General features: G+C 47.1%; 1 protein-coding gene across 2 annotated transcripts in view; it reads right to left on the bottom strand.

Moving 5' to 3' along the window:
* Positions 1 to 27,355, bottom strand: part of LOC119440004 (growth hormone-regulated TBC protein 1-like) — a 44,896-nt gene that overhangs the window by 9,969 nt on the left and 7,572 nt on the right. Inside the window, exons 4-8 of one of the 2 annotated variants that reach the window (XM_049661314.1) lie at positions 25,718 to 25,829; positions 25,128 to 25,246; positions 22,975 to 23,135; positions 20,418 to 20,526; positions 6,375 to 6,560 (exon numbers count right to left, since the gene is read on the bottom strand). In XM_049661314.1, the coding sequence (XP_049517271.1) occupies positions 6,375 to 6,560; positions 20,418 to 20,526; positions 22,975 to 23,135; positions 25,128 to 25,246; positions 25,718 to 25,829 (687 nt within the window). Of the gene's footprint in view, positions 1 to 6,374; positions 6,561 to 20,417; positions 20,527 to 22,970; positions 23,136 to 25,127; positions 25,247 to 25,717; positions 25,830 to 27,355 lie in introns of both variants that reach the window. The other variant, XM_049661313.1, reaches the window with a different exon arrangement.

Below are 27,355 nucleotides of genomic sequence, written 5' to 3' on the forward strand. Positions count from 1 at the left end.
TTTGAGTAGTCAATGAGCAGTCAACTACAAATATCTCTCAGCATGTGATGGATATGGAGAAAGATGGAGGTCTGGCTGCGACGGTGCAGCACCTGCTCAGGCAGGGAGAGCAGGTGCTGCACATGATGCGTAGGGCCTCCAACCGAACCAATGGAGTGAAGGAGGCTGATAAGCTGCAACTACGAAATGCACTAATTATGTCGCGCCTGCGGTACCATCTGCCCAGTGGCGTAGCCAGGGGGGGGGTTGGGGGGGTTCAAACCCCCCCCCCCCCGAAATTTTTTCAGCAAACCCCCCCCCCCCCTACTAACCCACCCTTTGTTTTCGTCGCTTCGCGCTGACATAATTCATGAAACCGGTGCTACTATCACAATTTAATTCCTGGGCGCTTCCGTTTGGGTTGGTAATTTACAGCGAATCATGTCTGCATATGGAAAAAACTGTCACGGTGTTTGTCAAGGCTTGCACACTCTGTGAAGTTTTGGGCGAGAATGTGGCGGCCGCATTCTGAAGCAACAAATGCGCAACAAATGAAGCAACAAATGCGGCAGCCGCATTTTAGATGATGGCGAAAACGCTCGACGCCCGTTTACTTAGATTTAGGCTGCACGTTAAAGACCCCAGGTGGTCGAAATCTCCGGTATACATTTCCGCCGCTTCCCTTCAGGTGCCGGTTAGGCCGCGCTCGCGCAGGATTTTAGGCTACGTTCACACTTGGTCTCGAAGCTGTAGGAAGCGGCAAAATCTCGCCTAGGCGGCAAAACAGGCAGAAAAACAGGCTGCGAGCCAAATCGGTCTCGGGCCGATTTTTTCGCCATGGCGAAACGGAAACGCGGTGGAAAGTCGTTCTGCTTCACTGGAAGCTACACTAGCATGTAAACAACCGGACCCGGTCGTAAAATGGCACCGGGCACCAAAACCATGGCACCAAAAGTGTAGGCTGTAATGCTGATCGACGCGATCAAGAACCAGCCCTTGCTCTACGACAAGAGTGGCACTAAAACGTACTGTCAGCAATACTCGCGATAGTATTCAACGTCGCGCGACCGGAGGTGCGGCAACGAAGCCTTGGCGTGACACAACTTCTCGCGCTTTTGCAAAGCCAGGCGAACCCACCACCGCCGTTTCCGAGGTGTCCGCGTCTTCCGTTTATTTAGTGTCCATTTCTAGAAAACAAGTAGGTACAAGTATAAAAGCCATTTCTTCTTCCACTTCCATGGCAGACAATAGTTAGGCAGATTCCTCGTTGGCGCTCCATAATTCTCCTCGCACGTGTACGGTATGTTGCAGAAGTCGCGGGGTGCTTTTCTCGTCGCGACGATAGATTGGGAGCGTAGGTCTCACGTAGGACGCGCAGGCTTTGGCGAGCCCCAACACAAGGGCCAGCCCAGGTTTTAGCTGTGGTGTTCCCGTTGCCCCTTTGGTGTCCTGGAGGCGCCGACAATACGAAATGATGAAATGTTATTACAACTTGTAAATAAAAGCTATTAAAGAAATATCACGCCTAGGCACCAACCTGTGACTCAGCGCTACCGCGCCCGTGTGCGGAGAATTACGGAACGCCAACGAGGAATTTACCGAAGGTCGCAGATGACACGCGAAGTTGCGTAAAATGATCACTTTTCATGACGGTACGTGGGTCAAAGAATGAACATACCGCTCGAAATAATGCGATAATGAGAGCCACCACGCCGACAAACGTACGCAGACTAGATGGATCTGGACGAAAACGGCAGCGGCGGCCGCGGCGGTAGCAAAACAAATGTGAACAACTTGGAGAGGCGCGGAAAAAATTTTCCGGCCGCTTTGGCCTTTCCGCCCGCTTGCCGCTTTCCAAGTGTGAACGTAGGCTTAGTCTGCGCGAGAAACGTCTCTTGTTTGCGATTGCGCCCCTACGGAAGGCTGGTAATTACTGTTGTGTTGTTGAATCCCAAACCAGCAATTACGGAAGGCTAGTAGTTGCTGTTTTGTTGTGGAATCCCAAACCAGGAATGTACACACGAAGGGGTTGATGACAGCAGTGAAATTCCACCGACTCGCAATAGAATGCACGAAACAGACAGCCGACAAGCATGAAGTGTTGTGCGCAGTACAGCGTAAGTAAACTCTTGTTGCAGACGCTGACAGTTCTCGTCGGAGTTCACGCGTCCTGAGAAATTGTTTATGCGCACTATGCACTGAATAATACCGGAGTTCATTCCTGCATCACTATAGTACACCAATCAGTCGAGATTCTGTGAGGTACAAGGCCGCTTCCTGTTTGCACCGGCGTAAGTGAAGCAGAAATGACTTGCACGCACTACTTTAAATGCGTACACATGCCATATCTATGCTGTGCGGTGAAATATTCTGTACAATTCGGAATCTGTTGACGTAAAGGCAAATGACGGCTGCACGCTCGCACACAGCGCAAGACACAGCGGCCCATGCACTTGCCGCAGGAAATGCAACCCTCTCGTATAAGGGAGCGAGGCGACGAAAGCTTCGAAAAAAAATAATAAAGCCTTACGCGTTTTTGCGCGTATTTAAGTTTTCTAGCGCAAAGACAGCAGCGAACAAGTTATTGCTATGGGAGTAGGTATAGCCTGGTCACACGTACATTTTCACGCGTATAGCCGTCCTTGACTTGTGAAACGCACTTCGCCCCGACGAGGACGACGCCATCTACGCTTAACGGAAATTAACAATTAATGATGTCTTCTCCGATCGCACGGTGTCAATGATGCGTTTTCGAAGACTGGTCCATTCAGTGGCGCGATGAGAGACCGTTGCTCCAAACGCCCACTGTACCTGTCGTACTTACTGTATTTAATGAGCTTACTTTAGTTTTTACTTAATATCGTCACAAGCACACGCACACGCGAGGGGGGGGGGGAGGTAGGGGCGGTCCCATGTCTTTGATATACATGTCTAGAGTCTGCTTACACTACCGCTATTTATTATCGATCACGTGACCTAGAGGAAAGCAGAAGCTTGCCCACCCCCCCCCCCCCGGTCGGGCCGGTGAACCCCCCCCCGAAAAAAATTTCTGGCTACGCCCCTGCATCTGCCCTATACCAATCTCCGCCAACAAGATATCAATTGGCTTGATGCTCATCCGAAAGGCGACAAAGCTGGCCATCGGCATACCGTTTAGTGCCAGCACTAAGCTCCTCCTTGACATGGGTTCCCATAACACGGTGGCGGAACTAATCAGTATTCATCGCCGTCGCCAAGAACTCCGTTTGCAGCACACAAGTCAAGGCAGGCACATCCTCCATAGCATCGGTCATCATCCACGAGCTTCGCCTACCGTGGACACGCGTCCAATACCACCAAATCAACGTGAACTCCTTACCATAGCTCCACTGCCTCGCCACATGAATCCCGAACGAGACAAGGAGAGGCGACGCCAGAGAGTTGCCTACTTCAAGAAGTATATGGCAAGATACACTGACGGCATCTACTTCCACGCTGATGCTAGCGTTGGGAAACATGGCTCCGCTATAGCAGTGGTCAATAATAACCTCCAAACTATACAGACGGCGGTACTTCCAGAGACAGATCCGACCTTAGCGGAGCTGACGGCCATCGCAATCGCGATCAAACATATGCGTCCTAGCAACTCAGCCTACCCACGAATCATATTTACCGACTCCATGGCGGGTTGCAGAAAATTGTTGCACAACGATGTCCCGGCGCACATTTCCACACTTATGCACCTCCTCCGCGGGCTATTACCTGAGGATCCCCCACCGTGCCGACACTGTGGCGAACCACCTGAACACATCCCATATTCTCTGGTCCTGTGGACCTCCCCCACCTCCCTTGCCTGCCCCTACAAGTCTTTCCCATAAACCCCATGCCGGGTGGCTGACAGAAGCCACCAGTACCGATGACCAACGGTACCTTGCGGCGTTTATCGGTGCTGCACTGAAGAATGCCGCAAGCGAGGCTCTGGACTGAGGGCCTTTTCACCACACCACCCAACATGAAAATAAAGTTTTTGTCTCTCTCTCTCTCAGCATGTGATGACTGCTGACTTGAGCAGCTTTCCTGTAAAATGCTCTCTCTCTGTCTGTGCATGTGTGGATTGCATACACGTACACACACATGCACGCACAAGATTGTCTAGTGTCACTAGGCTGCTGTCAGCAATCTAGTGATGCTACATGCTGGGCCCACAACATGCTACACAAGCAAACAGGCATGGAGCAAGAAGCAGCCAAGCTCACTTATAACATCAATGTTATCCAAGGTTCACTGCACTTACTTTCATAATAAATAAACTGCCCCCCCCCCCCCCCCCCCCAAAAAAAAATTTATGGGGTTTTACGTGCTGAAACCACCATCCGATTATGAGGCACGCTGTAGAGGGGAAGTAAAGAATAATTTGGACCACCTGGGGTTCTTTAACGTGCACCTAAATCTAAGTAAACAGGTGTTTCCTGCATTTCGCTCCCATCGAAATGCGGCCGCCGTGGCGGGGATTCGATCCCACGACTTCATGCTTAGCAGCCCAAAACCATAACCACTAAGCAACCACGGCGGGTTGTGCCCAAAAAGAAGGCCAGAAATGATATGAATGTTTGTTAAAAAGAAGTCTGTAATAGGAGCATGGTTCTTGGACAAGCTGTGCTTTCTAGGCTGTTTATGGAAGCCAGTGTTAAACTGAGGCCTCCGGAGAAGACCCATTGCTTCATAGTTGGTATGCAAGCATTTGCGATACAAAGGCTCAGAGTTGATGGAAGCAGCTCCCAATTTTTATTTTTAGGCAGATAAGTGTAGTATGAATAATTTATTTAAATAAGAAAGTTCAATAATGGCCAATAACTAAGTGAAAGCACATATGTGTTTGAACACAATAAACATAGGTAAGTGTTTGAATGCGATAAGAACAAAGCAGTTTGAAACCTCCTCTGCCCTTGTAGCTGTGCGATTTATGTCAGTCACATAACTGCAGAAGTGAATAAGCCATTCTGAAAGATAATTCCTTAGAGAGCATTGTGCAATGAAAGGAGCAAAGAATGTAATGTAAAAATGGCAGCGAGCCAAAATGTGCAGCTACCCTTGGGCAAGGGTGCTGCAGTTTTAAATTCATCATACTAATGGGTTTGATTTTAAGCCTGCATTTGTTAGTTACCGTATACACTAAAACCCCGTTAACTCGACGGTGTAAAAACTGGCAAAATATTCAAGGTAAGCGAAATCACGAAAATAAAAGCTGACTGGCTGCGCATAGACCACAGAGCCTTTCCAGAATGCTGCCAGTAATATCCGGCACCAGCCACGTCAGTGTCTGTGTGAAACGGCGTTACTGGCACTGTGCCAAGCCTGTGCACGCTTGGCACAAGTCAAGACGATTGATCCTAATGCAACATTTGATGCCAGTCATTTGAGCAATACCGCAGTTCCATCCAGACATCTAAAACCCCGACATTGCTACTTTCTCTATCGTAATGATTTCCAGGCAATTTCACTTCAAAAACTGAAAAAAGCAGCGGAGAAGTGCAAATGTTGCACCTTTAGCAGATGCCCAAGAGCGACGCTACATTTAAGACTCACCGTCATGGGAGCATCAAGCTCACGTGACGGTGAGACGTGAAGATCGCTGCGATCTTCCTGAAACGATGTGAGCTTGCATGCTGCCTCCTTCTGGGTGCAGCGCATGGGCTGATCATGCCTGCGTAAAAGCGCCAATTATCTTGCTCAAGGTCACGATTAATACGCTATGACCCCATTGACGCATCACTGACAGCATCCTAAATGAAAAAAAAAAAAAAAACGAAAAAAAAAAAAAAAACACTTCGACTCCCAGCTCACCGCAACTATGCGAGACCACGACGAAGTGGCAGTGAGCAGCCGTGCAAGTGCACGCGAGCAGTGATAGACAGAAATAAAGGGGAAAGTTAAGCGGGGAGTGCGGGTCGGCACGGCGTCTGACTCGGCTAGCAAGCTCAGCCCCAGCATGATCGCTCGCTGTCACCGGTTGATAAGCAAGTGCAAGCAACACTGCAACACTGCCCCATTGCCTTTTCCCTAGTATTTTCGAAGTTGAGATTTCGAGATATCCAGAGACCAGAGAAAGAATGTTTCCAAGATAGGGGGTGGAAATCACATAGGTTGACCCAACAGCAGGAAAAAAATGCGGATTTTCATTCGTCTTCCTTGGCTACAGCCAAGGAAGATGAACTATCCACATAGGAGCATGCTGGCTGTTCAGGTTATGCAGCAAAACTTGCATTAGAAACTACAGGACTGCATAAATAATCGAAGAATTTAGCAACATCAAAAGTGCACAACAAATGCAGAATTTGTCAAATCATCAGCACAAGAAAAACCTTCAGATATTCACAGCAACAGCCTGAGAGGACGTGAAAGGAATGGACACTGACCTTAAGGAAAGCATGGCAGTCGGTGACTTGAGGCCCCGAGGCAGCTTCCTTGAAGGCTGCCATTATTTCGCCCAGACCGTGGGCAGCCAGGATCTGCTCCTGGCCTTGGGCAACCAGCGTGATGGCCACCCGGAAAAGCACCTTGGACCCTTCCAGAAAGAGGCTGTCCCACACTCGCAGCACGGTCTACAGGGCAGAGGTTAAGCATGTGTTGTGCGTCATATTTGATTCATTCATTAACTGACTGATCAAACAGGTCTAACATCAAACAGCAAAGCGAGGATTTGAGCGATGAGCGAGGATTTTGTAGCAGAGTGTATACAGAATTAATGTTGACCATCTGAGGTTTTTTAATGTGAAGCCAGACCATGGTAATTAACAGAACTAACAACCGGACTAGTTGGAAATTTCAGTATAAGAAGTTTTCCAAGTATTCCCCGAAATAAAAAAAGATCTGTGTGTATAGCCCATGAAAATAGCTAAATACAATGCTCAAATCTTTGTATATACTGCAGTCTCCAGTCATGGATGCACTAATCACCCACGTCATATCTTTGGCCAGTGGCTGTGTTCCCCACCTCTTTGGCAACACTGATGGCGGAGAACTTTGCCGTAAAGGTGTGTTCACAGCAGCGTGGGCCATACTGCCGTGAAACCACACCACAAGATGAAATGTGCACTGCCATGAAGCCACACCTCAAGTCGAAAATCGCATAAAACCTGCACCCAAATTTTAGTGTTACATTTTTTACATGTTTGGTGCATACTATATGCGAAAAAAATATGGCAAATTTAATACATCTATAATCAACAGCTAAAGTTTTGATGAGTAAGTTGCATCGCAAAGCTCATAGCCAAGACAAGGCAAAGACAAATGTGTTTACAGTCGCCTACTGATTTTTGCCACTTGCTCGATTCATGCCGTTGAACCAAGACGGCCCCGAGGCCTATACCACTGGCGTCGGTGTGAAGTTCGGTTGCAGCAGATGGGTCATAGTGGCGAAGTAAGGGCCCTGAGGTCAGTACGAACTTGAGCTGCTTAAATGATGACTCGCATTCTGCTGACCACTGAAAAGGCACGTCCTTGTTGAGTAGACATGTCAGGGGGTAAGCCAGGTCGGCAAATTTAGGCACGAAGCGACGGAAGTACGAGCACAAGCCCAAGAAACTTCGCAACTCTCGTAGTGACTGCGGTTGTTTGAAGCTGCTAACTGCAGCGACCTTTTGAGGGTCAGGCCGAACGCCGTGCTTGTCGACAAGATGACCAAGAACCAGAGTCTCACGGTTTCCGAAGTGACACTTCTTAGAATTCAAGGTGAGTGAAGCTCTCTCAAGAGATGTAAGAACGATGTCAAGACGGCGATTGTGCTCCTCAAATGTACGGCCAAAAATTACAACGTCATCAAGATAACATAGACAAATTTCCCACTTCAGTCCACGCAGAATAGTATCCATGAAGCGCTCAAACGTGGCTGGGGCGTTACACAAGCCAAACGGCATTACATTGAATTCAAACAGACCATCTGGGGTTACAAAGGCCGTTTTCTCCTTGTCATCCGAATGCATGGGAATTTGCCAATAACCGGACCTTAGATCCACGGAGGAGAAGTACGAGGCAGAATGCAAGCAGTCAATTACGTCATCAATCCTGGGAAGCGGGTATACATCCTTTTTGGTGATAGAGTTGAGACGTCGGTAATCCACACAGAATCTCCAAGAACCGTCTTTCTTCCTTACAAGGATCACAGGTGCAGCCCAAGGGCTGCATGACTCCTGAATGACCTTCTTCTTGAGCATTTCTTCCACCTGTTGAGCAATGATTTTGCGCTCTGCAGGTGAGACACGGTACGGTTTCTGCCGGATAGGATGAGCAGATCCCGTGTCAATCACGTGACGAGTACGTGACTCTGGCACATTAAATTGTTCCTCGCTCTGCGCAAAATCAAAGACTGCGGCATGCTTGGCCAGGACGTGGACCAAGGCTCGGCGCTTCTCTGACGGCAACGACTTGTTGACCATAGCCAGAAACTTGTCCTCTGTAGGGTGAGTGACAGCCACGTGGTCTACTGTTTCGTTGCTTAAAGCTGCGATACAACGACTGCTCGCATTTTGTTCGAAGAGGGCAAGCCGCATTCTACTGGGTAGCACGACAGGCTCACTAGAACAATTCAGCACCCATAATGAGGATCGCCCATCGGTAATAGAAATTGCGCAACGAGGCACGAGCACATTTTTCTTGACGCAGTTGAGGGGGACCGGCTCCACAAGGACATCAAACGTCCCAGCGTCTACAGCAGGGGTATCAACGGGCACTCTCTTGATCGACTGGGGCGGCAAGCAAATATCGTCAGTGACGGCGAGGGTACCATGACAGCGCGGAGACCCCTCAGTAAAAGCGGATAACAAAATTTCACCAGCGCCGCAATCCACAGTGGCGCCGCACTCTCGTAGAAAGTCGATCCCCAAGATTACGTCGTGCGTGGAGCTAGCCAGAACAGCAAATTCCACCTTGAACACTCTGTGGCCTAAAGTTACACTCGCAACACACATCCCGACAGGGTACAGCGACTCCCCACTCACTGCACGGAATGTGGCACAGTTGTCCCAGCAAAACATCACTTTGGGTCCTAGCCGTGATTTAAAATTTAAACTCATAACCGAAACAGCTGCTCCAGTGTCTATCAAAGCCATCGTCGGAAGTCCGTCTACGAGGACGTGAACCTTGTTCTGCATCATCGAAACTGGTGGAGGCATGCGTGTGTGTTGTGACAAATGTTCGGCGACCTCACCTCCATCGGCCGCACCACCTAGTTTCCCGGCGGTGGGGAAGTGACACGGCGACCAGGCGATGGAGAACGGCGCCGGCGTGCAGTTGGGGGCGTCAAGCTTCGTACGGAGGCGGGCGAGTCGCTGCGGGTGTTCTGTCGGTAGTTGTTGCCCATGAACGTGTCACCACGGGAGTTCTGCTGGAAACTATTTCCGAAGTACGTGTCCCTTGTCCAGCGAGCACTACCGGGCCGATTGTTCCGTCGAGGAGACGCCGGCGGATTCTCGTAACACCGTGGTTGTCCGCGACGGCGCTCAGGGCAGAATCGAGCCACGTGTCCACGGACACCGCACTGGAAGCACACAGGTGCCTCACGCAAATCACGAAACCTTCCACTAGGCTCTGTGTATTCGTGATGATCGTCCCACGATGACGCCATGGTACGTGGTTGGTTGAAGGCGTGCTGCGGGCCATCACGACGATGTAAGTCGTAGGTTGGTCGTTCCGGTGCTCGTGATCGAGGCGCATCGTCATGCCCCGTGGCATGAACGGACGCACACGTTGCGTCGTAAGGCAAATAGGCATCGCTGACGCGTGGTCTTGTCGCGGCGACAGCTTCACGTCGATCAAGTTCTTCGCGTACGATTTGTCGTATCGTTGACGCGAGATCGCAGGGTGGTATAGGACCGACGTCAACACTCGCAACGGTGGTGACGTTGGCGAGTCTACCAAACTTAGGTGTAATGCGCTTAGCCTTGAGAGTCTCAAACGTGCGACAATGTTTGATTACGTCGGCGACAGACTCCAAGGTGTCCTTTCCTATGAGGAAGTTGTAGACGTCCTCGGCAATCCCTTTCAGAAGATGTCCGACCTTGTCTTCTTCTTTCATGCGAGGGTCTACAGACTTGCACAATTTCAAGATTTCTTCAATGTAAATTGTGCAAGTCTCGCCTGGCACTTGAGCACGCTGCATCAAAGTCTGCTCAGAGCGCTTCTTCTTCAAAGATGGGTCCCCAAAGCAGCTCTTTACTTCATCCACGAAGTCTTCCCATGTGGCTAGAGTTTCTTCGTGGTTTTCAAACCACACGAGCGCCGTGCCTTCTAGAAACAATGGCACGTTGGTCAGCCGGGTGTCCGAATTCCAACGGTTGTATCGACTCACCCGACTGTAGTGGTTCAGCCACTCTTCAACGTCTTCTCCGACCTTTCCGGCGAAGGTCCGTGGCGCCATGTGATGTTGCCACGTTGCGCCAGACGAAGTCAGCGCGTTGTCACCGTTAGGAACCGTGTCCATTGGAAGCGGTGGTAGTCCGGCCAGGCGGCGGCTTCGGCGTATTTTCAGATGTTGCGCTTCCGTGGTCGTTCGTCCTGGACTTCTCTTCGTTACCCAGCACCTCCACCAATACTGTTACGGAGAGATGCGTTTATTAATGAAATGATGGATGCGAGAGGCCTAGGGACCGATGATGTCACAGTCCGAACTCACGTCGTCTTCCTTCACTTTCAATCGTCCTCCCGTATCGTAGCAATATTATTTGCAGCAGCCACACGGCTTCACGAGAGCCATACAACCGCTACGAAAAGATTTGCATCAATGCATCACTAAACTGTAATTTTCTTGGCCGAAATCCGGCGAAACAGCACTTGTTAGGCTTAATAGCCAAGGTAAGCACAGCAATGAATGGCAAACTGTCACGGAAAGTTTGCCACTGACTGGGCTCCACATCATGCGCGCTCGCTACGCTAAGGACCAGAAAAGTAGTGGGCGAGCCCACCAAATTCATTTGTTCAGAACGGAACGGGTTAAGCTCGTGTGTAGATGGAAAGCATCAAGCTGTCAAGGTCGCACTTCACAGCGTCGCGATGATGCATGATGAGCGAATGCGTAACGCTCCCGTGGCCTCATCCACCACAAGGTTTTAAGCAGACTAAAGAAAGCACAACAGTACGCAAAACCTGTACAAAAAAAATTTGTGCTGCTGGAGTTGTAAGAAATGTTGAATTTGCATTTTTGCATGAAAATAAATGAATAATTGCACTTTCAAATAAACTGGTTCCAGAGAGTAACTCATTTCTTTCTTTTGCAAGTAACGTACCACGTTTTCTTTGATTTGTCATCATCTGGCTCTTATGTCAAGGTTTTATGCAAATCCCACAACTATTCCCACAACCATGAGTTCTCAAAGTGGGTTTCGCGAAACCCTGGGGTTCCGCGAGCCACTGATAATTTTTCTGTGGTCCCGCGCTCGCCAAGTGGCTAAAACGGCGAACACGAGGTGTGCTCGATCCACAGAACTTTCATTACTCATGCCCGAGTGTCAAAAAGCACATCACAGCGTGTAACCGCAGTGCGTGAACTGCGCAATAAATCCGCAAGCAGCTTGTAGCCACCCAACCTCCGAAAACGGGCAGCACGCCTAAGCTTTCGCACTTGAATCTCGGAGGCCATACCTTACCAAAATGCGCATTTCTCCCGTTTGTAGATAGGGTAGGTGCCGATAGCGTGCGCACTGATGCATTGTCATGAGCCAATAAAGGAAGGAAGAAAGAAAGAAGAAAAAGCAGAAGATAAAAACAGAACAAGAAGACACGAGGACTCAGTGGTAGAAATAAAGAAGAAAGAAGGTATAAAATAAGAGCTTCCGAATAAAAAGAATACATTATATGAAAGCAGAAGAAGAAGCGCAAAAGTGCGCGTGCAGCTACGTGGCCAACGAGAGAAGCGACACGTAGCCGAAGAGAGCAGCCCAGCTACGCTCTGGGACGCAGGCAGGAGAAGGAGCTGGAGGCCGAACAGGACGGGTGAATCGCGGAGACGGCGGCAACCCAATGGAAGCTGTGCTTCAGCTGCCGCGGCCACGACCCGCGAGCTGAGCGAACGCCCCATCGGAAGCCGCAGCTACGGGCTGACGGCGCTGCTTCCCGGATTCCCTGCGGCTACGATCCGCAGGCTTGCGGAGTTGACCGGGCGCTCCAGGCGCGCAGGTCACCCCACTATCCTGACCTCCTCACCAGCTCAACCGAGGGCCGAACGTCGGAATCAGTGACGCCGACTCTACGACGCATCAGCGGGCCCAACAACGTGTCGCCGGAAGCAGCGACGACGACGTGACGTGGCCATGTCAAGGGACTTCATGTAAATATTTTGAACTGTTTATACGTCGTGTGCGAGGACTTAAGTTAGTGTTTGTAATTATCCAGCTTTGTATATAGTTTGTTGTGTGTTAGGGTTTAGATATTGGTTTGATAACGCGTGTTTTCTTAATATTTGTATTTTTCTTGTGTTCATGCCCCATAAAGGCTTTTCTTAACCCAAACGCTCCTTGCGTCGTGTCTACCACCCTGAGACCGTGACAAAATATTGGCGAGCTTGCCAGGATTTATTTCCTGAATACTCGGTCTCACACGTCGCAGGAACATGGATTATGAGAAGCTGTTGGGGGTAGCCAATTCTCTGGGACTTAGCCGCGAAGAATCGCTTAGCCTTTTTGATAGAGCACAAAATGAAGCTCGAGAAGCACGCGAAGCGGAAAAAGAAATTTTGTTGTTGAAGTTGCGTTTGGCCGATGTGTCTATCGGAAGAGATGACGCGGACAGATCGTCGGTTTCTTCGGAAATGGAGCCGCAAAGAACAAAGACAATTTGTCCACGAAAGTTAATGGCTCCATTTGACGATAAGCGAGATGACCTTGATGCTTATCTACATCGTTTTGAAAGGATTGCTTTAGGACAAGGCTGGGAGCGATCTGAGTGGGCGACAGCACTTAGTTTGTGTTTAGTTGGCGAAGCGTTGAACGTGTTCGGAAGAATGCCAGCATCTGAGTCAATGGACTACGACAAAGTCAAGAAAGCATTATTGCAGAGATTCAGGCTAACTGCAGAAGGATTCCGTGAGAAATTCCGGAATAGTAAACCAGAGCAATCAGAGACTGGTAAGCAGTTTGCTTGCCGTTTAACAAATTATTTTGATAGATGGATGGAAATGGCAAACACAGAGAAGACGTACGAAGGAGTCAGGGAGCGTATCGTGATTGAGCAGTTCTTGACTTGTTGTAGCCCAAAACTCAATGTTTTTCTTAAAGAGCGTTCATTGAAACGTCTAGATGATTTCGCTGAATCTGCTGACCAATTTCTGGAAGCGCAAGGCTTGAGGAATTTAGGTAAAAACGAAGAAGAAACTCGTAAAAGAGACGATGATGTAACCCAAGTTAGGCAAGGTGCGGTACCTAAGGTACTTAGATGCTTCCTGTGCAACCGCGTCGGTCATCGTGTAGTCGATTGTCGTGTAGCAGGGAACCGACCACAGGCGCATATCATTTGTCAACACTGCACGAGACGAGGACACCGCACAGAAGATTGCAGACTACAGAACCGAGAAAAGGCAGCAGGCGTGGTTACGTTAAATGGTGGAAAGGCAGCATCATCGCAAGAATCGACCAAGGGTACCCAGGATACGTCGAAAACCATGCTCCCGGACAACCAGGACGCGTTCGAGAAGAAGAGAATATCATTGGGTCTTCCTGTAGTTGATGGAGAGATCAACGGAATACGAGTCTCAGTTCTTCGAGATAGTGGGACCAACACGGCCTTGGTGAGACGGAGTTTGATTGGAGAGCAACAACTAACAGGAAAAACAGCGGCGGTTATCATGGTCGACAGCACGGTTAGGCATTTACCTGAGGCCAGAATTCAAGTTTCTACTCCCTACTACTCCGGATGGCTGATAGTGAAGTGTGTAGATAAGCCACTATATGATTTAATATTGGGCAATCTACCAGGCGTAAGAAGCGTCGATGACCCAGATATCAAGTGGAAGAGCAGCTGCACCGACACGGGAAAAGCGAAAGAAAAACAGCAAGAGCATGATCCTAACATGACGACACAAAGAATTAAGACTACGGAGAATAGTCCAGCAGTGTCGTCGGCGATAGCCACAAGATCAAGTACGCAGCAAACATTGAGGGCACTGAAGATACCTACAACCGAAGTACTTGCGGTGACGCCAACAGAATTTGCAGAAATGCAAAGAAAGGATGATTCACTACAAGCCTGTTTTGAGAAGGAAGGAGAGGCGACTACAAATAAAAGAGGAAGAACTATTTTTGAATTCCAGAAGAAAAATGGATTGTTGTACAGAAGATGCAAGTTTACCTCGGGCAGAGAAGTGATGCAGTTGGTGGTTCCTAAATCACTACGACGGACGGTCTTGAATTTGGGACACGACAGCATCATGGCCGGGCACCAAGGCATAAAAAGAACGGTGGCGAGGATCACAGAAGAATTTTTCTGGCCAGGGCTACAAAGCGAAGTAAAGCGATATGTAAAATCCTGTGACATTTGCCAGCGGACGATACCAAAAGGACGAGTGAAGCGAGTTCCACTTGGGAATATGCCAACCATTGACATGCCATTTGAGAGAGTAGCGATAGACATCGTAGGACCAATAAAGCCGGTATCAGCAAAAGGAAACCGCTATGTTCTCACGATGGTCGATATGGCGACACGGTATCCAGAAGCTATTGCCTTAAAAGGTATAGATTCAATTCAGGTTGCCGAGGCTCTAATAGAGATGTTCTCTCGGTATGGTCTGCCCCGAGAAATCCTTAGTGACCGGGGATCCAACTTCACATCTGACCTAATGAAGGAGTTCAACAGGTTGCTCTCGATAAAGCAGTTGCTCACAACGCCGTATCATCCTATGGCGAATGGCCTGGTAGAAAGATTTAATGGCACATTGAAGAACATGATAAAGAAGATGTGTCAAGAAAGACCTACGGATTGGGACCGTTACCTACCAGCATTATTGTTTGCATACAGAGAAGTGCCACAAGCAAGTCTCAATTTTTCACCGTTCGAGATGTTGTATGGACGCACGGTCAGAGGTCCGTTAACTATCCTCAAGGAGGTATGGGCAAATGAAGGACTCGACACCGAAGTCAAAACAACATACACCTACGTGTTGGAACTTCGAGAGAAGCTGGAAGAAACGTGTAAGCTAGCACATCGTAGTTTGGAGGAAGCCAAAGAACGCTATAAGACCTATTACAACAAGAAGGCAGTAGCAAGACGACTCAATCCAGGAGACAAAGCACTTATCCTTCTACCCAGTGATGGAAACAAACTGTTGATGCAGTGGAAGGGACCATTCGAGGTAATCCAGAAAAGGAACGAGATGGATTACGAGCTTCTGGTGAACGATTCTAAAAAAGTATTTCACATCAACATGTTAAAGAAATATGAAGAGAGACCTAATTCGCAAGAATCCGAAGTTGTCAACATGGTAGTCACAGAAGAGAAAGAACACTTGGAAGTACACACCTACAACCACAAGAAAACCATGGGGCTAGAAAAAGCAGTCATTAATCCATGTCTGGACGGAGAAGAAGCAGCAGAGTTAAAATCATTATTGCAAAAGTATGAGAAGTTATTCTCGGACCTACCAGGAAGAACAAATGTGATTGAGTGCAAGTTAGAATGCACCACGGACACACCAGTGTACGTCAAACAATACCCATTGCCACTTGTGGTTCAAGAGTCTATCGAGAAGGAAGTTGACGAGAATGTTACGTCAAGACATCATTGAAAGGTCTACATCAGCTTACAACGCACCTCTGGTCGTTGTGAAGAAACCAGACGGCTCTAATAGGCTTTGTGTAGACTTCAGGAGGTTAAACAGCGTATTAGTGTCTGACTCTGAGCCAATACCAAGAGTGGACGTTGTTTTTGCAAAGGTGGCACGAAAAAAGTTTTTTTCAAAGCTTGATTTAGCGAAGGGGTACTGGCAAATACCCATGGAGAAGACATCCAAAGAAAAGACGGCATTTTCAAGTACAAATGGGCTATTTCAATTCAAGTACATGCCATTTGGACTAAAGACAGCCGCTGCAGTATTTACGAAACTCATGAGAAGAGTACTTCACGGTCTGAAAAACGTAGAACATTATATTGACGATATTTTGGTGGCAACAGACACTTGGGAAGAGCACCTGGAAGCATTAGAAGGATTATTTTATAGATTACAGGAAGCCAAGCTGACCATCAAGCCAACGAAGTGTGAATTTGGTTTTCATGCGGTGTCATTTTTGGGACACAAGTTAGGCATGGGACGCATTTCGACGAAAGAGGAAATACTAGAGAAGATTCAAGAAGCAAACCCACCGAAGAACAAGAAAGAAGTACAGTCTTTTCTGGGATTGACGGGATTTTACAGGGACTTCATTCCACATTATGCGGAGATAGCTGATCCTTTGGTGGAATTAACAAAGAAAGGTGCAAGCAATATAGTGAAATGGACAAAAGCGCAACAGGACGCATTTGAAACACTCAAGCAGCACATGGCCAATCCTCCCATTCTGGTGGCGCCCAACTTAGAAAGCGAATTTGTTTTGCGCACAGATGCTTCAGAGAAAGCGCTTGGGGCGGTGTTGCTGCAAGAAAACGACAATGTATTACATCCGGTATTCTATGCAAGCAAACGATTGCTTGAAAGGGAAAGGCACTACTCGACTGTGGAAAAAGAATGTTTAGCTCTTGTATGGGCAGTCAAACGGTTTCACATATACCTGTATGGAAAACATTTTAGGGTGCAGACAGACCACCAACCCCTTGAGTTCCTAAATAAAGCAAAGTTGACTAATTCCAGAGTGATGAGATGGAGCCTTGCGCTTCAAGAATATAGTTTCCACGTAGAATACATCAAGGGAAGAGAAAATGTTGGAGCAGATTTTATGAGTAGAGCTTCATAGTATATAGCGTGACAAGTGTTATCAAGAGTTTACCCTAGCAGTGTTGTGGTTTAGGAGTATTGGACAATGACTTTTTTGTGTGCAATAGTGAACTCGAGAATGTGTACAGTGCAGTGAACAAGTGAAGTGAAGTGAAGTGAAGTGGTGTGCGGGGAAGGTACCCAGTGGTGCAACTGACAAAAATGGTGAAAGCCATCAAGGGCTAATGCTGCAACGACGTGTGAAGACGGCGGACATATCCGGTACAAGGAAGACGCAGTTTTTCACATGGAAAAACTCTTGAAGGTGGGCATATGTCATGAGCCAATAAAGGAAGGAAGAAAGAAAGAAGAAAAAGCAGAAGATAAAAACAGAACAAGAAGACACGAGGACTCAGTGGTAGAAATAAAGAAGAAAGAAGGTATAAAATAAGAGCTTCCGAATAAAAAGAATACATTATATGAAAGCAGAAGAAGAAGCGCAAAAGTGCGCGTGCAGCTACGTGGCCAACGAGAGAAGCGACACGTAGCCGAAGAGAGCAGCCCAGCTACGCTCTGGGACGCAGGCAGGAGAAGGAGCTGGAGGCCGAACAGGACGGGTGAATCGCGGAGACGGCGGCAACCCAATGGAAGCTGTGCTTCAGCTGCCGCGGCCACGACCCGCGAGCTGAGCGAACGCCCCATCGGAAGCCGCAGCTACGGGCTGACGGCGCTGCTTCCCGGATTCCCTGCGGCTACGATCCGCAGGCTTGCGGAGTTGACCGGGCGCTCCAGGCGCGCAGGTCACCCCACTATCCTGACCTCCTCACCAGCTCAACCGAGGGCCGAACGTCGGAATCAGCGACGCCGACTCTACGACGCATCAGCGGGCCCAACAACGTGTCGCCGGAAGCAGCGACGACGACGTGACGTGGCCATGTCAAGGGACTTCATGTAAATATTTTGAACTGTTTATACGTCGTGTGCGAGGACTTAAGTTAGTGTTTGTAATTATCCAGCTTTGTATATAGTTTGTTGTGTGTTAGGGTTTAGATATTGGTTTGATAACGCGTGTTTTCTTAATATTTGTATTTTTCTTGTGTTCATGCCCCATAAAGGCTTTTCTTAACCCAAACGCTCCTTGCGTCGTGTTTACCACCCTGAGACCGTGACATGCATACGTCGGAGGAATTAAAAAATTAATGCGCGGAGCACCACAAATGCGCGCCGTGAAAGAGCAAAAACGGCGCTAGCGTTTAAAAACGAAGCAGCGCAGTCCGTATCGCCATGGTCCTCAGCGGCAATTGTTCGCGATACGTGACTGACAGCAACGACGGAATGCTTTGTGCTTATTTGTGCCCTCAAAGCCTTTATTGTTGTGTTAATCGCCGCGCGTAACACCGCGTTGGCAGCTAGCCGCGTGCCTTCAGAAGTGCGTAGTCGCCATCTGTGATCGCGTCAATAGCCACCACAGTTTCATCCGCAGTGGTTGCGGCAAACAATAGTTTCGTTTTGACTCAGTTCACGCGTCGCTGCGTGCCTTCACAACTGCGTAGTCCCCATCCATGATCGCGTCTATAGATATCGATAGCGACCGCGGATTTGTCCGCACATGTTGCAGCAAACGGTAGTTTCGTTTTCACTTGGTGCGTGCGTCGGCCGCCTGCCTTTTGAACCGCAAGGTCGCCGTCCATGATTGCGTCAATAATGGCCGCGATTTCATCTGCAGTGATTGTAGCAAGCAGTAGTTTCACTTTGACTCAGTGCAAAACTGTCGAAGATATGGAGGAAGGAACCTCCATGGTCGAAGATGAAGAGCAACGACTACATTGCGATGGACGGACAATTTGTTGGCGACCAGCTCACTAGCGAAAAAATAACCGGATGTGCGTGCGGTAGTGAAAAGCGTGTCTCAGATGAAGACGCGCACCGCGGCCGTGCTGCAAAGGATGTCGCGAGGCCTTCGCATCTACTAGCTTTAATCAGTCATGAGATGAGAATTTCAGCTTCCTCACTGCTCTTGTGCAAAATCGAAACAAGATTTGCTGATTCATTCAGTAAATAAAAGCGTGTTGATGTATAGTAAGCATTTATTTTTATTGTTTTCTTGATACCCGACATTAGTTTAATTAGGACATTTTAATTCGGTTACCTGACGGCGGTTCCTTGGCGCCTCATGGAGCTTAGCAGGGTTCCCCAGGACGAACATGCTTGAGAACCCCAGCCCACAACTAAGAAATTATTGAACAATTCAACACTACTTACTACTCGCTTCGACTTCACTTCCAACTAAATATCGATATTATCACAAGCCTAGTCATGACAGTGAGTGTTTGTGGTCATCGAGTGAGACCTGTTCATGTTTGCCTGTGCACGCGTGACACTGTGCCCGTGTATTTCTTTTTACCCACCATGGTTGCTTAGTGGTTATGGTGTTGGGCTGCTAAGCACAAGGTCGCGGGATCGAATCCTGCCCAGCCGAATTTCGATCCAGGCGCAAAACACCCATGTACTTAGATTTAGGTGCACGTTAAAGCACCCTAGGTGGTCCAAATTAATCCAGAGTCCCCCACTACGACGTGCCTCATAATCAGATGGTGGTTTTGCCACGCAAAAACCCCAAAATTTTCAAATTTCGTGAGACTGTGCTTGTTAATTAATATGCGAATGCTTACTGCAATTTATACTGCCGATAAAAACTACGAACCTTACTTTGTTTAGTTGTCCAATACATCGCTATCGCTATCAATGCTTTGCCTTTGTAGTGAAACTGTGACACTTTTGTTGTTGCAGCAGCAGGCAAAACAGATGCAAACAAGGAAAAAGTAAAGACTGCTTTGAGAGCAGGCTGACACGAGGTCTCAACTTGCCAGGCTCCTTGCATCTAAGCACATGTAAGCTCGCAGCTGCATACCGATCACCATTTCACCTCTCGGGTACATTTGCTTTCACTTACCCTTTTCAGTTAAACCTAATTCCTGAAAACAAGTTTTGCATAGTTTTTCCGGTTTTTGTCAGTTTAAATTAAAAGCACTGAACCCTGCCTCGTCTTGTACACAAAGTAATGAGAGACCAGGTTGATGCGACGGTAGGAAAAGAGGGGCTTAGAATAGATAAGCAAGCAGAGTAGAGAAGAGTGACGAAAGTCAGGGTATTGAGAAGAATCTGCCATACGCTTGCCACATGGCACTGTTGAGCGTGCTTGTGTCAATGCACATCAAGCTAGATGCAGATTGTTACTACAGAACACCTCCAAGCATGCTAAAGCACAGCTGCCATACTCACACATGCCTTATGGCTTTATCATGTGCAGAAAACTTGATGGAAATCAACGACAAAAACCCATATGCAACAGGAATACAGCCGAACCTTGACATAACGAACCTTGACATAACGAACATGGATATAACAAAGCAAATCTAACAAAGTAAATCCAAAAATTTTCTTACCAATATTAGCATGTAACAAATATGTGCTTATAATGAATATCGGATATAACAAACATATTTTCATGTTGGATGCGATTTCATTATGAAAGATGAATCCTCTTCCCAAGTGCTGCTGTTGCACGCACCTCAATTGGCAGCACTTCGGCGAACAGGCAGACGAACCACTTGGTGGTCATAATTGCCCAGGACACCTCGTGCTTGGCCAGATGTGCGTGCACTTGTGGCATCCGCTCCCTGCATTCAACGGAAAGGAGAGCTCAGCGAATATTCATTACACGTCATAATGTTCAGTGGTCGCTTGGACCAGCAAATCTTTCACTAGAGGCCACTGTAACATGTCTGATTAGAACCAAATGATTAGCAACTTTCTTTGCTATTATATCACCCTGCCTCATTTAATTGTTTCTCAAAGAAAAAAAAATCCAGAAACCATTACAATGTCATGTCCCTTTATTTAGTAAAGCACAGTCAAGCAGAGCCTCAACATTACAACGCACAAAGACCAGGACAGCGGCTCAGCCTCCTTCACATGTGTGAGGTGTGGGGGGACAGTGTGGTCCCAACGTATGTGAACTGTTAAAGGTGCTACGCTAAATGTGGTATTCACAGGAGGAAGAAATTTATCTCCCTGCTTTGTTGAGAGTGCGCTATGTGCTGATGATGTCCAAGCTTCATCACACAGTGTAGCCCCACAAAACTCCCCTACTGGGACAGGAAACCTTTGGCTCAAACCCAACGAAACATACCCCACATCTGCATCCAGTTTTTACAAATGCATCTGTCCAGTGGTGTTCCATGACCTCACTGCTATTGAGGAATAGGGAGGAAGCGTACCATACATATCATAAGTAATCCCTTCCCTGATTTTGAGCAGAGGTCTGCTGTGTGAGAAACTGAAAACCATTTTAACAGAAGCCCGATGCTTTAACAGAGCCCGATGCAAGCCACGGAGTGGTGCATTGCCGGCGAGCCCACATCCACTTGGTGGATAGAAAAATAGAGAGGTTCGGCACCAAGTGCAACAAAGACAGCTCTCTTTTGTAAAAAAAAAAAAAATGCCTCTTGCTGCTTGCATGCAAATGATGAACAATTATATAGCCCGGAGCAGACGCTGTCAAAAATCAATAATTCTAAGGAGCAGAATATATGTTGCAGGGCTAGTTGGTTCAAGTTTAGGGGGTACACATTAGTGTTATGTGGAATTAAAGACTTGGTAGGAGGGAGTCAGGAAGAATAGTGCAAACACTTGCTCTATTTTATACTACTCCCTTTATTTCCATTTCGCGCCAGTATGTAACCCCTAAATTCATAAGGAGTTAATATGGGAATTCGAATATGGCATCCCCACATGTTTTTCACCTTAGCAGCCTTTCACAAAGACTTCTCTCGTAGCAAGACTGACCTATCCAATGTTCCCGAAGTGTGACCTGCAATTCTAGCTTTAACTTTACATTCATCATACCCCGTGTTTGCCACGAGTTACAAAATCAGTAACGGTTCTTGATGGCGACGTTCCGGAACCATTGCTTCCTTAATTAACTCTGTAATGCCCAATGCATCATATGTGCTACGCTATTTTTATACTTCAAAAATTCTGACTTTGGCATTGGGAAACTTAATGTGTAGCCTATACAATCACTGACACATAATTCAGACTACATGGGTAGTGCAAAAAGAATAATCAGGAATCCGAAATAATAAATTCGCCAGGAAACAAGCGACTTTATTCCAAAAGTGGTTAAAAAAAAAAAAAAAAAGGTGTGCCTTATTTTCGGAACATCACTTTCAGGGATACCTACCTTCAACTTTGCATGACAAGTGCAAGACACATCGGCGTCTTTTGAGCGATGGCATTCTTGGCACAGTGCCAAGCACGCCATCTTATCATAGTGTGGAAATGCTGCCACCAGTCGATGCGTCCAGAGCTAGTAACGTGAAAATTAAAGTATTTTCAAAAGTGATTGTACAAGAATATGGCCCCAGATTGTGAATGCGTTGTTGTGCGCACATACACTTGCCTTCTGCCTAGACAATCTGTGGCCACGATTTTCTAGCAATGCCTTTTATGCTATTCCTTTTCATGCTTTTCACACCTTGTCAGTGGTCAGAGCAACGTTTTCCATGCGTCATCAGTGAGATCAGCCGGCCACAGACAGTGGACGATAAGAATGACATACAATCGAGCGGAAAGCATCGCTACGAATTTGTGGCCCGTATCTCGACCAGTGTCATACTGTCGGTACAGATAAAAGTAGTCAATGCATGCACCGAATCCTCATCAGCTAGATTGACTATGCTTCGCTAGCTTCGGTTTTGAGGAGGTGTCGGTGACATGGCCGATGACCATGCAAGAGACGTATCAAAACGAAAATAAAGCTACTTCTGCTAGGCGCGGAGGCCAAATTAGCACACTGTCATGCAGTCGAAGTGTGAATTATTGTTAGAGCGAGATTTAAGTTGTGGACACTAAAGCAAAACAAGTTACTAATTATTTAATTACTATAATAAGTTAGAACTAAAATACCACTTAATTGTCGTTTCTCTGTACAAGTGCACTCTTTTAGACAGAAATACAGGTGAACAAGTTATAATTTTCGTTGATGTAAACTGAGTGAGGGCAATACAGGGTTAAAGTTGTCCACAGGGGTCTCGGGGGTACACCCTGAAGGAGGTGGCACTTGCCTGACCAGTTCGGCAAGCACCTCGATGTCTGTGAGCAGACCCGTCATGTGCCGGCCATAGTAGTCAGGCAGCAGTCGCTCGAGCAGGGCGCGCAGGAGCCAGAAGGTGGCTTCCTCATCCTCTGTTGCCAGCAGCAGCAGGCCAGCTATGAAGTTCAGACCCTGCGCACCACCACGGCACCTTTCAAGCAGCACCAATGACAGAGCACAGCCGGCAAGCAATTCATTTCAAAACTCTAATATACAGAGCTCGAAAAGAAAATGGAGAAAACTCCACATGCCCTGAAATCTGACGCACACAAAGAATATAACCTTTCCGGAAATAGGACATGCCAAGTTTACAAGCAGCGGCGGTCCCAAGAGTGTGGGAAACCCTTCAAGTGGTTTTTGATTGTGTCATATCGCCTCTGCTGTACCAACAAACGGGTGCAAGAGCAGACAAGGCACTAATGTCATGGGTGACGGAAGGAGGCCGGCACGGAAGTTTGCCCTCATTAAAGGTTCCTCCCACGTCGGCCCCGCCTCTTTTGAGTTTGTGTTTCTCGCCATGGATGGTCTCTTGCTTAACAGCTATGCTAATAACCACTATGCCGTCTAAGTGCTTCCGTCACCTAGACGTTCCAAGGCAAGGTGCCGTGCCTGCAGAAGCAGAAGGTTGCAGTCCCACCCAAGGTGCGTCTCTTCCGCATTCCGGAGTGTCTATAGCACCTGGCCACTGAGTAGGAATGTATTGTCACTAGGGGTGTGGAATACCGAATAGCGGATTTTGAATCAAATATGGAATCAAATCAAGAAACAATATCACTTGGAGCACTCAAATGGGTGACTTGACGGTGAAACTGTAGCCCAACCTGGAGCCCTTGTCCCGTTATAGGCATTCAGACGAATGGAATGGTGCAGCTTTTAGCCTTGGCCAAGCCGTGATGACGCTGCCATAGTGAAATGGACACTATGTGCACCAGGAAGAGAGCAGCATTCTATGTTTGATTAAACGGCCTGGTTAAATGACAAGAAGGGCCATGAAAGTCCGGGACGAGCTTCGTGAGGAACGAGGAGGTGGCACGTTGCTGTCCGGCGTTCGGAAATCTGCTCGTGCAAAACTTGCTTTCCAGTCGCTGTTTGAACAGATGAAACCACTACCCGGTGTTCTGCTGCCAAAATGCTGGGATTTTCTTACAGCGTGCTACCTGACTTACAGCACAGGTAGCACGCAAGAATCAGAGGCGAGAGTCTGATTACAAGGCTGGAATGACCATGCAATGACCATCACGGCATCATGAACACGAGCATATAGCCATCGGCCCAAGTTAGTAGACAACTTGGTCCACTGGGTTGGCATAAGTTCTTGTCATGGTAATAATGTCATGCTGTGCATGCATGCATGACATGAATTTATGTCCCTCTTGTCATGCATGTCATGACATTTATGGGAATCACGACATGGCTTGACATACAGACATATCATGATGCGCATTCATGCCAATCATGCGATGACATGCACATCAGGGCATGTCATTCATCTCAAGTTCATTGTTTAACAAATTATGTATCAGGATATATATATGTATTACATGAATGAAATGACATGACATGCATCACATCAATGATATGACATATGACTGAGCACAAACACATGATCTCGAGTTCCATTCAAACATCTCTTGAGTGAAGAAGGATGCCAGGTCGATCAACGGCTCACCGAAAGTGAGTGAAATTTGGATCGTATTATACTACCGAAGTTCCGGCGCAAAACCTTGCTACAGTATTTTAAATCTAGAAGAAACATAGGATGTGCACAACGTCGGAAGCGCAGTTGAGTAATAAAGCAATACGAACGATCGGAGCCACAGTGAGTTAAGTTATTCACTTTAGGTTCGTAAACATTGTCATTTATATAAATGCATCAACAAATTCTGTCCCTCCCCCCCCACCCCCCCATCCCACATATATTGTCCCAAATTTGAGACACTGTAGCTGCAGCTATCAATGTGAACATAATGCAGATTGCACACAACTTTTTCTAGTAGAATAATTTGCAAATGCGAAATTCTCTTGAATAAACTATCAGTTGTAAGACATGCAGATATACCGCACATTCTTCTGGCTCTGACCTCTTCTTGTCATAACCTTTATATAAGTGACACTCTATCACACCTGGCAATAGCCGACACCTTGGTTGAAATGTGCGTACGCCACCAAGACGTTGAATAGTGACTGCTGTTGCTGTCCACCTCCATGGAAATACACATTGTCAGGAAACGTCCGTGGCACATCTGTAACAAACAAAATAAAAACTTTCAATACACAGCTAAGCAGCCACCTTACATTCAGAGGTCTAGTCTAGCAGAGGCACTTCATCTGTTGCAACAACAATATGATGAATCAATGTCTGCTCCTTTACTGTTGCCAAGCTTCAGACATTGCATAAAGAAAAATTAGTGTCCGAAGTTCACATCTGTAAACAGCAGTGAGAATGATTCTTTCAAAAAGAGATATGCAAGGCCATTAACCATCTCCACTGCCTCCCACTGCAGCATCAGCGACAGCAGGATCCGATGATAAAAGATTGGGAGTTTGGAGAATGAGTAAGCTAAGATTGCAGGATGATGGAAGGAGGTATGCAAGATAATGAAAGGCTGCATGGCAAGTTTTACAAATTCACACTATGCCAAAAACACTGCTCTGATGACAGACGGGTGTTCGTTGAAATAGGAGTGTTCGGGCATTTAGTCACATGGGCCCACCTATCTGGATAGTCTCAACAAGGTCTGGTCGCCGGCTCTGCTGCAGCAGTGACTGGTACAGTCCTCGCTGCTCGCTCTGCTTAGCAGCTGCTCCCGAAAGGACCATCCACACCTGAAGGAACAGATACATCAGCCAGCATTAGCCAAACAGGCTGTTGACGTCACCATCATTATCGTATTTAGGTTTGGTCCACTGCAAGACAGATGTCACTTCCAGTGATCTCCAGTTACCCGTCTTATGTACGCAGGCTCCATCTCCTGCTTACCAATTTTATATATATACTACATATTCTTAATTTTTTCACTCCACCAAATGCTTAAACTCCCTTAATTGTGTTTCCCTTCCTTTTGCATGCATTGTGTATATCTAAAAAGTTACTGGTTATCTGCATAAGAAGTGAAAGGTGGGCAAGTTAGTAATGATTTATACAGTGGGTTGCGCGAAGACAAGTACAGTGTGATGTCATGTGGTCAATACGCTCTACGCCCATTTTTAACCATGCTATACTGACGAATCATGTAAGGTTTGATTAATTGTTCATCCTGAGGCAGCCTCAATGTCTAACTAAAATGCCATATTTTTGTGGCCCATGCAGCACACACTAGACACAAATTTATCTCGCAGCGGGTCATAGGCTACCAGTGGGATCCAGCATTTTTGTTCAGCTAAAGGTTTATCATGCTATTTGCAAACGGACACAAAAAGATTACTTAGTTAGTGCTGGTTTTTCACAAGGATAGCACTTGCACATTGGAACTCACATTTTTTGGTACCAGATCGAAGGAACAATTGGCGTCAGCCATTATTAACCCACACAACACAGTGAATGTTATTGCCATGTTTTCAGTTTCAATGTTTCAACTAATGAGGACAACAGGAAAGACATTTGATACCACCGAATATCACAATAGATAAATTCCAAATTGTCCTGCTTCACCATCCACCTACACTAATTGCATGCCTCTGAAGTCGTAGAGACGTCATAATGCACACACAACTGGCCACTTGCACAAGATGCGAAGATGCACACGCTGTATCTCAGAGCAGATGGAAGTGTGCAATCATATCTTCTGACTAACTACGAATAAGCATTTTCCTTAACACCACAGCAGTTTTGTACATGTGTGAGTCAGCATCTATGACACAATGTCTTTCCAACATGGCATGCTTAAACACAGCATTTCTCAGTGAAAAGAGCTTCATAGTACAAACTGTGGTGCATGTCACCAAGTTCTGCAGTGAACTTCATAGTTAGCAATAATGTCGCCATTACATCAAGTACAAAAAAGAAAAGCCAATATTTCTTGAAAGTAAAATGCAGCATATGTGAAGTGATGCCCTCTCTAAAGCTAGGCTCTAGCATACAGTGCAAGCAATGTGCACAGTACAGTCGATCCGGATATATCAAACTCGGATATATCGAATTATTCCCTATATTGAACAGTTGTAAAATCCCCTTGCGATTCCCAAGCAAAAGTATAGCTATGCACTACGCTTACATCGAGCTCCCATTCACCGCCGCATTCAATATATTGAACGCTGCGCAGCGCCGTGTTCCTGGAAGTGCGCTTCTTCTAACGGAGATGCGATCACTTCTTGCATCGTCAGAAATATTTAATGCTGACAAATTTTAAATG

The sequence above is a fragment of the Dermacentor silvarum genome, chromosome 2 (assembly GCF_013339745.2).
Source record: "Dermacentor silvarum isolate Dsil-2018 chromosome 2, BIME_Dsil_1.4, whole genome shotgun sequence".
Classification (NCBI taxonomy): Eukaryota; Metazoa; Arthropoda; class Arachnida; order Ixodida; family Ixodidae; genus Dermacentor; species Dermacentor silvarum.